At 55.7% G+C, this 10,132-nt stretch overlaps 1 protein-coding gene across 1 annotated transcript; it reads left to right on the forward strand.

The window, feature by feature from the left end:
* The first annotated feature begins 1,557 nt into the window (after window positions 1-1,557).
* On the forward strand, window positions 1,558-9,757 carry LMAN2 (lectin, mannose binding 2). The gene is made up of 8 exons (XM_038771500.1): window positions 1,558-1,744; window positions 5,441-5,559; window positions 6,235-6,352; window positions 6,699-6,778; window positions 6,890-7,051; window positions 7,174-7,288; window positions 8,060-8,179; window positions 9,511-9,757. The coding sequence occupies exons 1-8, from the start codon at window positions 1,558-1,560 to the stop codon at window positions 9,669-9,671; spliced, it is 1,062 nt and encodes a 353-aa protein (XP_038627428.1). The 3' UTR covers window positions 9,672-9,757.
* Window positions 9,758-10,132: the final 375 nt, after the last annotated feature.

Below are 10,132 nucleotides of genomic sequence, written 5' to 3' on the forward strand. Positions count from 1 at the left end.
AGCGCTTAACAAACACCATCATGATTATGATTATCCGGCGCTTGGAACAGTGCTTGGCACCTCGTAAGCACTTAACCAATATCATCATTCATTCATTCATTCAATCGTATTTATTGAGCGCTTCCTGTATGCAGAGCACTAAGCGCTTGGGAAGTACAAGTTGGCAACATCTAGAGACGGTCCCTACCCAACAGTGGGCTCACAGTCTAGAATCAGGATTATGATTATCCAGCGCTTGTAACAGTGCTTGGCACATAGTAAGCGCTTAACAAATGCCATCATGATGATGATTATCCAATGCGTGGAACAGTGCTTGGCACATAGTAAGTGCCTGACAAATACCATCCTGATTAACCAGCACTTGGAATAGTGCTTGGCACATTGTAAGCGCCTAACAAACACCATCATGATTATCCAGCTCTTGGAATAGTGCTTGGCACATAGTAAGCGCTTAACAAACGCCATCATGATTATGATTATCCGGCGCTTGGAACAGTGCTTGGCACCTCGTAAGCACTTAACCAATATCATCATTCATTCATTCATTCAATCGTATTTATTGAGCGCTTCCTGTATGCAGAGCACTAAGCGCTTGGGAAGTACAAGTTGGCAACATCTAGAGACGGTCCCTACCCAACAGTGGGCTCACAGTCTAGAATCAGGATTATGATTATCCAGCGCTTGGAATGGTGCTTGGCACATAGTAAGCGCTTAACAAACACCATCATGATTATGATTATCCAGCGCTTAGAACAGTGCTTGGCCCATAGTAAGTGCCTAATACCATCATGATTGTGATTATCCAGCGCTTGGAACAGTGCTTGGCACCTCGTAAGCACTTAACAAATATCATCATTCATTCAATCGCATTTATTGAGCGCTTACTGTGTGCAGAGCATCGTACTAAGCGCTGTATATATGTTTGTACACATTTATCACTCTATTTATTTATTTATCTTACTTGTACCTATCTATTCTACTTATTTTATTTTGTTAGTATGTTTGGTTTTGTCTCCCCCGTCTAGACCGGGAGCCCGTTGTTGGGCAGGGACCGTCTCTACATGTTGCCAACTTGTACTTCCCAAGCGCTCAGTACGGTGTTCAGCACACAGGAAGCGCTCAATAAATACAATCGATTGATTGATTGATTGGGAAGTACAACTTGGCAACAGCTAGAGACGGTCCCTACCCAACAGTGGGGCTCAATCAATCAATCAATCAATCAATCGTATTTATTGAGCGCTTACTATGTGCAGAGCACTGGACTAAGCGCTTGGGACACAGTCTAGAATCCCGATTGTGATCATCCAGCGTTTGGAATGGTGCTTGGCGCATCGTGAGCGCTTAACAAATCCCATCATGATTAGGATTATCCAGCGCTTGGAATAGCGGCTGGCACCGAGTGAGCGCTTAGGGACTGATCACGTGATCGGCGGGGGTTGTGTGGGGGGGGGGCGGGGGGCCGCGGGCCGGTGTTTCCGGGCGGAGGGATTTTTGAGGGAGGCGCCGGAAGCCGGAAGTGCCGGGCCGGAAGTGGGGGGCCGCAGGCGCAGGGCGATGGCGGCGGCGGGTGGTGGCGGCGGCGGGGCCCGGTGTCGGTCCCGGGGTCCCCCCGTGCCCCCCGTGCCCCTGCTGCTGCTGGTGCTGGCGCCCGCGCTGCCGCTCCCGCCCGCCGCTGCCGACATCACCGACGGCAACAACGAGCACCTGAAGCGGGAGCACTCCCTCATCAAGCCCTATCAGGGTGAGGCGCCCGCCCCCGGAAGCCGACCCCCAGAACCCACCCTGAGAACTCACCCCGAGAACCCACCCTCAGAACCCACCCCTAGAACCGACAGGGAACCCACCCCCAGAGCCGACAGGGAACCCACCCCGAGAACCGACCGGGAACCCACCCCGAGAACCGACTGGGAACCCACCCTGAGAACCGACTGAGAACTTACCCCTAGAACTGCACCCTCCGCTCCTCCACCACTAATCTCCTCACTGTACCTCGCTCTCGCCTGTCCCGCCATCGACCCCCGGCCCACGTCCTCCCCCGGGCCCGGAATGCCCCCAATCCCTCTGCCCATCCGCCAAGCTCGCTCTCTTCCTCCCTTCAAGGCCCTGCTGAGAGCTCACCTCCTCCGGGAGGCCTTCCCAGACTGAGCCCCTTCTTTCCTCTCCCCCTCGTCCCCCTCCCCATCCCCCCGTCTTACCTCCTTCCCTTCCCCACAGCACCTGTATATATGTATATATGCTTGTACATATTTATTACTCTATTTATTTATTTATTTATTTTACTTGTACATTTCTATCCTACTTATTTCATTTTGTTGGTATGTTTGGTTCTGTTCTCTGTCTCCCCCTTTTAGACTGTGAGCCCACTGTTGGGTAGGGACTGTCTCTATGTGATGCCAATTTGTACTTTCCAAGCGCTTAGTACAGTGCTCTGCACATAGTAAGCGCTCAATAAGTACGATTGATTGATAGAACTGACAGGGAACCCACCTTGAGAACCGACTGAGAATTCACCCCTAGAACCGACCCCCAGAACCCACCCTAAGAACCGACCGGGAAATCACCCCGAGAACCGAGTGGGAGCCCACCCCGAGAACCGACCGGGAACCCACCCCGAGAACCGACTGAGAACTTACCCCTAGAACCGACAGGGAACCCACCCTGAGAACCGACTGAGAACTTACCCCTAGAACCGACCGGGAACCCACCCTGAGAACCGACTGAGAACTCACCCCTAGAACCGACAGGGAACCCACCCTGAGAGCCGACTGAGAACTCACCTCTAGAACCGACCGGGAACCCACCCGGAGAACACTAGGAATCCACCCCGAGAACCGACCCCCAGAACCCACCCTAAGAACCGGTCGGGAACCCACCCCGAGAACCGACTGGGAACCCACCCCCAGAACCGACTGGGAACCCACCCTCAAAACCCACCCTGAGAACCAACCGGGAACCCACCCCCAGAACCGACTGGGAACCCACCCTCAAAACCCACCCTGAGAACCAACCGGGAACCCACCCCCAGAGCCGACAGGGAACCTGCCCTGAGAACCGATTGGGAACTCACCCCGAGAACACTAGGAACCCACTCCTAGAACCGACCCCCAGAACCCACCCCAAGAACCGACCGAGAACTCACCCCTAGAACCGACCCCCAGAACCCACCCCTAGAACCGACCGGGAACCCACCCCTAGAACTGACAGGGAACCCACCCTGAGAACCGACTTAGAACTCACCCCTAGAACCGACCGGGAACCCACCCCGAGAACACTAGGAACCCACCCCGAGAACCGATTGGGAGCCCACCCTGAGAACCGACTGAGAACTCACCGCTAGAACCACCCGGGAGGCCACCCCCAGAGCCGACTGGGAACCCACCCTGAGAACCGACTGAGAACTCACCCCTAGAACCGACAGGGAACCCACCCTGAGAACCGACTGAGAACTCACCCCTAGAACCGACAGGGAACCCACCCTGAGAACCGACTGAGAACTCACCTCTAGAACCGACCGGGAACCCACCCGGAGAACACTAGGAATCCACCCCGAGAACCGACCCCCAGAACCCACCCTAAGAACCGGCCGGGAACCCACTCCGAGAACCTATTGGGAGCCCACCCTGAGAGCCGACTGGGAACCCACTCTCAAAACCCACCCTCAAAACCAACCGGGAACCCACCCCCAGAACCCACACCGAGTACCGACTGGGAACCCACCCCCAGAACCGACTGGGAACCCACCCTCAAAACCCACCCTGAGAACCGACCGGGAACCCACCCCCAGAACCCACCCCGAGAACCGACCGAGAACTGACCCCCAAAACCCACCCTGAGAACCCGCCTCAGTCAGCGGGGGTCAGGGCAGGGTTCCCAACTGGATCTTGTGGGGAAGATTCCCAGCAGGGTGGGATAATAACAGTAATAATGATGCTATTTGTTAAGCGCTTACTATGTGTCAAGCACTATTCTAAGCCTTGGGCATTCATTCATTCAGTCATATTTATTGGGCACTTAATGCGTGCAGAGCACTGTAGTAAACACTTGGAAAGTACAATTCGGCAACGGATAGAGGCAGTCCCTACCCAACAATGGGCTCACAGTCTAGCAGGGTGGGATAATAACAGTAATAATGATGCTATTTGTTAAGTTCTTACTATGTGTCAAGCACTGTTCTAAGCGTTGGGGCATTCATTCATTCAATCATATTGGGCGCTTAATGTGTGCAGAGCAGTGTAGTAAACGCTTGGAAAGTACAATTCAGCAACGGATAGAGACAGCCCCTACCCAACAACGGGCTCACAGTCTAAGCAGGTTGTCCCACGTGGGCCTCACAGTCTTCATCCCCATTTTACAGATGAAGTAACTGAGGCACAGAGAAGCTAAGTGACTTGCCCAAAGTCACCCAGCTGACGAGTGGCGGGCCCGGGATTAGAACCCACGACCTCCAACTCCCAAGCCCGGGCTCTTTCCACTAAGCCACGCTGCGCCTCATCCTGGGTGGGGGAGAAGCAAGTAATCGATTCATAATGATAACTATAATGACGGTATTTAAGCGCTTACTGTGTTCCGAGCACTGTTCTAAGCGCAGAGATGCATATAGGATTAGCAAGTTGTCCCACGTGGGGCTTCCAGGGTGGGAAGTGTTAAAATATTGCTGCACGTGGTAGTTGTTCAGTAAATATTGTAGAGCACTTATAGGATGCACTGTCCACAGGGCTGGAGAAGCAGCCGGGCCTAGTGGAAAGAGGACGGGACTGGGAATGAGAGGACCTGGGTTGCAATCCCTGTTCTACCACTTGCCTGCCGGGTGACTTTGGACAAGTCACCTAACCACTCTGGGCCTCAGTTTCCTCATCCGCAACATGAGGACCCAATGTTTGTTCCCCCTCCTCCTGATCCGTGTGGATCAGGGTTTGTGTCTGACCTGATTATCTTGGATCTACCCCAGCACTTAGTACAGTACTCAGCCTAGAGTAAACGTTTAACAAAATATAATAAAGATTTGAAGTTGTAGTGATATGGTAGAACGGGAATACAATAATAATTGGAAGTTGCGATATGGTAGGATGGGATTTGTTTGTGGCTTTGCCACTGTCAGCCCTTCCCTCGCCCTTATACAGCAGGAGGAGAATCAATGAGTAGTATTTATTGAGTACCTACTGTAGGCAGAACACTGTACTGAGTGTTTGGGAAGGAATCATAGTCTAGGTAGATATGCTTCCCTGCTCTCAAGGAGGCTCCAGTCCAGTCAGGGAGACAAACACTGAAATAAATTAGAGGTGGGCAGGAAGCAATTGAGTTTAAAGATATGTCTGTAATTGCTCGGGGGCTGTGCGGGGAGGGTGAATGCTTAGGGAGTGAGGATTCAAGCCCAGGAGGCTCCCGCCCCCAGCCTCGGGCCTGGTGTGATCTGAACCGTTTGCTGGTTGCACTGCAGGGGTGGGATCCAGCTCGATGCCCCTTTGGGACTTCCAAGGCAGCACGATGCTGACCAGCCAGTATGTCCGGCTGACCCCGGATGAGCGGAGCAAGGAGGGCTCCATCTGGAACCACCTGGTGAGTGTCGGCCCCCTCCCCCCTGCCCCGGCAAGGCCCGACCATCCCCGGTCCGGACTGAAGAGACCCAAGACCCTAAGTTCCCTGCCTCTTTTCCATTCCCCACTCTCCGTGACCTCCAGCGGGGCCTCTGTTAGAAACTGGCTGCTTTAAAATGCAGGAAATTAGTCTGGGCGCGGGGGACCTGCCCTGTAGGGGAAACATATTCCCAAAGTCTGCAGCCTTGGTCTGCTTCCCTCTGTCCTTGCCCTCTTCAAGAGCCCTTGGCAGGTTAGAGCACCGAGAACGGAGATGGGTTTTTCTGGCGTGGGGGTTGGGGGGACGTGAGGCGGTAAGGCAGCCCAGGGTGGTGAGAAGCCGTCTAGCTCTTTACCAAGCGCAGGCCCGAGCCCTGGGGCGGGCACCGGGTCGGACACATTCCCCTCCCCACGCGGGACTCACGGTCCAAATCGAGGGATGACAGGTGTCGAATCCCCAGTTTGCAGATGAGGAAGTGGAGGTCCAGAGGAGTTAAAAGACTTGCCCAAGGTTCCCCAGCAGGCATGGGGGGGGAGTGTTTGTGTATGGATGTGTGTGCCGGGGGGTGGAAGGGGGGGTTTTGAGTGAGGGGTTTGTGGTGGGGAGGGGGCAAGGCCTGAGGTGTGGCCGGCCCTGAGAATCTCTGCCTTGGACCAGCCCTGCTTCCTCAAGGACTGGGAGATGCACGTCCACTTCAAAGTTCACGGCACGGGGAAGAAGAACCTTCACGGAGATGGCTTTGCCCTGTGGTATACCCGGGACCGCCTTATGCCAGGTACCCTAGGCTTTTCCCCCTCCTCGGACTTGCCCCCCTCCCCACAGCCCCGGGGTGGGTGGGCAGAGATGGGGGGGGAGGGACCAGCAGCATTTGTGGGCCTGGGGCTAGCCACAGCCATTCCCTGCTGCCCCTTGGAGGCTGCTTTGGGGGTGCCTTTCAACCCCAGCCTGTTCAGGAGTTCACTTGGGGGGCTGCCAGCAGTCTCCGGCCCCTCATCGGGTGGTGTGGGAAGGCGGAAGTTCACCCAGGACCATCGTGGCGAGGCGGGTGAGCCATTTCCAGGTTTGGAGTTGCCCTTGGCCCCGGAGCCTCTCCTGACATCTGGCCCGCCTCCCCAATCCAGGCCCCGTCTTCGGCAGCAAGGACAACTTCCACGGCCTGGCGGTCTTCTTGGACACGTACCCAAACGACGAAAGCACCGAGGTGGGTCTCGGCCCCGGCCGGAAGGGATGGGCTTATTGTGGGAGGGCGGGGTGGCGGTGGTGATGGTCACCCCGCCCCCCACCATCCTAACGGACGTCGGCGGGCCTCCAGCGAGTGTTCCCCTACATCTCGGTGATGGTGAACAACGGCACCCTGGCCTATGACCACAGCAAGGACGGGCGCTGGACGGAGCTGGCGGGCTGCACGGCCGACTTCCGGAACCAGAACCACGATACGTTCCTGGCCGTGCGCTACTCCCGGGGCCGGCTGACGGTGCGTGGGGCGCCGGGTGGCGGGAGGGGAGGCGGTCCGCTCGGATCGGGGAGCACGGAGGGGCGGCGGGGCCTGCCTGGGGCCGGCCGCCCCGCCAAATCGTCGCTTCCCTGCCCCCCCAGGTGATGACAGATGTGGAAGACAAGAACGAGTGGAAGAACTGCATTGACATCTCGGGGGTACGGCTGCCCACTGGGTACTATTTTGGAGCCTCGGCTGGCACGGGGGACCTGTCCGGTGAGAGCCCGGGGCGGCTGGGACGTGGCCATTCCCTTGGGTTCGGCCAGGACTGTGAGCTCGTTGTGGGCAGGGAGCGTGGCCGTTTATTGTTATGTCATACTCTCCCGAATGCTTAGTACAGGGCTTAGCACTCAGTAAGTACGATCGACTGACTGACCGAGCTCCGGAAGAGTTCATTGATGCGATCCCCGCCCTTGGGGAGCTGCCAGTGTTCAGCGTGTGGAGCGCTGGACTGAGCGCTCGGGAGAGGCCTCGTAGACCCGATCCCGGTCCTCAGGAGTTGGCAGCCTGCCGTGTGCGGAGCACTGGTCTAAGACCTCGGGAGCAGCCAGTACAGTTAGTAGATGATGGATCCTTGCTCTCACGGAGCGTGCAGGCTAGAGGGAGAGGCAGACGCTAAAGTAAAAGAATATCGTTCTTTGCTTAGAATAAATATGTCTTCTCTGGGTTAAATGGATTGGGGTGGGGGGCACTGTCAGGGCGGTGGGAGAAGCTGGGGGTTTTCTTCGGACTCGGGGTCAGGAAGCCCGCTCGGCCCAGCGTAAATCGGGGTGGTATGGACCTCCTTCAGAGCCCCTGGAGTCAACGGGAGCGGGGGGGCCTCAATCACGGGATTCCCGGGAACAGCTCCCCCCCCGAAGCCCAGGGACCACCCCCTGGCATTCCAGAAAGACCAGAAGGCCAGAGTTGCGGTCGTCTGCTACTCTGAGGCCCAGCCGCCGGCGTGGCCCCAGCCGGCTTCACCCCCCCACGGCTCTGTCCCCGCAGACAATCACGACATCATCTCGCTCAAGCTGTTCCAGCTGATGGTGGAACACAGCCCGGACGAGGAGAACATCGACTGGACCAAGATCGAGCCCAGCGTCAACTTCCTCAAGTCCCCCAAAGGTCGGTCTGCCCCCCGCTTCTTGGCCCAGGGGCGTCTCGGCTCTGAGAGGCCGTGCCCCGCTCCGGTTCCCTCCTGCAGGAGAGGGGGAGGCGGTGGGGGATTCTGGGGGCCGGCCTGGGGCGACCGAAAGGACTTCCCTCACCTCGGCCCGTCTGTGAGGTGGCTTCTCCCTAGCGTGTTGGCTTCCCCTCCAGCCCTCATTCCCCGTCAATTAATCAATCAGTACTCATCGGGTGCCTGCTGCAGGCAGAGCGCTGTATTCATTCATTCCATTGTATTTATTGAGCGCTTACTGTGTGCAGAGCAGTGTACTAAGTGCTTGGGAAGTACAAATCGGCAACATAGACGATCCCTACCCAGCAGCGGGCTCACGGTCTAGAAGGGGGAGACGGACAACAAAACAAAACAAGTAGACAGGTGTCAGTAACATCAGAATAAAAAAATTACACTTACTAAGCGGTTGGGGTAATATAGTAGAGGTAGATGACATGATCGCTGGGCTAGAGGAGCTCACAGCCTGCTCTGGGCAGAGCGCTGTCCCAGGCGCTTGGGAGAATCCGATAGAGGTAGTAAACACGATCGCCGCCCTCAAAGAGCTTACGGGCTACTGGGTGCAGAGCACTGTACTAAGCACTTGGGAGAGTACCAGAGATTTAGTAAGCCCTCCATCATCATCATCAATCGCATTTATTGAGCGCTTACTATGTGCAGAGCACTGTACTAAGCGCTTGGGAAGTACAAATTGGCAACATATAGAGACAGTCCCTACCCAACAGTGGGCTCACAGTCTAAAAGGGGGAATATATACATATGGGCTCCCAGACTGAGCCCCTTCCCTCCTCTCCCCCTCGTCCCCCTCTCCATCCCCCCATCTTACCTCCTTCCCTTCCCCACAGCACCTGTATATATGTATATATGGTTGTACATATTTATTACCCTGTTTGTTTATTTATTTATTTATTTTACTTGTACATTTCTATCCTATTTATTTTATTTTGTTGGTATGTTTGGTTCTGTTCTCTGGCTCCCCCTTTTAGACTGTGAGCCCACTGTTGGGTAGGGACTGTCTCTATGTGTTGCCAATTTGTACTTCCCAAGCGCTTAGTACAGTGCTCTGCACATAGTAAGCGCTCAATAAATACGATTGATTGATTGATTGATATATAAACCAACACATACTATAAACCAAACACACTAACAAAATAAATAGAATAGATATGTACAATGCTGCTGCACTGGATCCACCCTCCAGGAGGTGCGCACCGGGACCGGGGCCATTTTAGTCTGACCCCCATCTCCTCCCCCTCCACTGTGCCCGCCCCCCTCCCAGACAACGTGGACGACCCAACGGGGAATTTCCGCAGCGGTCCCCTGACGGGCTGGAAGGTGTTCCTGCTACTGCTGTGTTCCCTGCTGGGCATCATCGTGTGTGCCGTGGTCGGAGCCGTGGTCTTCCAGAAGCGGCAAGAGCGGAACAAGCGCTTCTACTGAGGGCCGGGGGGTGGGCCGGGCCGGGGCCGGGCCGCAGCCACTAATGTGAACTTTTCTACTGGAGATTGTATAAAAAAAAAAAAAAAACCCCAAACCCAACCACCCAACTCTTATTTCTTAACCTGTTTAAAAAAATAATTTAAAAGTATTTTTGTCCGTTTCGTATGTGAGCCGGTGGGGTGGCAGAGCCTGAAGACTTTTTCGTTCCCCCATCCCGGCCTACTTCCTTTCCCTCGGGACGGCTGGCCCGGAGAGGAGGAGGAGACGAGGCCCCCGGAGATGAGCGGCCCCTCTCCGGAAGGAGAGGACGCCTTGGCCCAGCTCTGAGCCCCGGGAAAGTGCGCAGTCCTGGTTCTCGGTAGGAAGCAGTGTGACCTGGTGGCTACATCCCGGGCATTTTAGTCAGGAGGACCTGGGTTCTAGTTCCCGCTGCTCCACCCCTTCTCCGCTATGTGATCTCG

The sequence above is a fragment of the Tachyglossus aculeatus genome, chromosome X2 (genome assembly GCF_015852505.1).
Source record: "Tachyglossus aculeatus isolate mTacAcu1 chromosome X2, mTacAcu1.pri, whole genome shotgun sequence".
NCBI classification, from domain to species: Eukaryota; Metazoa; Chordata; class Mammalia; order Monotremata; family Tachyglossidae; genus Tachyglossus; species Tachyglossus aculeatus.

Excerpts from the sequence above, each read along its gene's own strand:
- LMAN2 (XM_038771500.1), top strand. The coding sequence starts at position 1,558 with ATGGCGGCGGCGGGTGGTGGCGGCGGCGGGGCCCGGTGTCGGTCCCGG. Across the intron at positions 5,560-6,234 it reads GCTCCATCTGGAACCACCTG|CCCTGCTTCCTCAAGGACTG; the intron begins GTGAGTGTCGGC and ends GCCTTGGACCAG. Across the intron at positions 7,289-8,059 it reads TGGCACGGGGGACCTGTCCG|ACAATCACGACATCATCTCG; the intron begins GTGAGAGCCCGG and ends CTGTCCCCGCAG.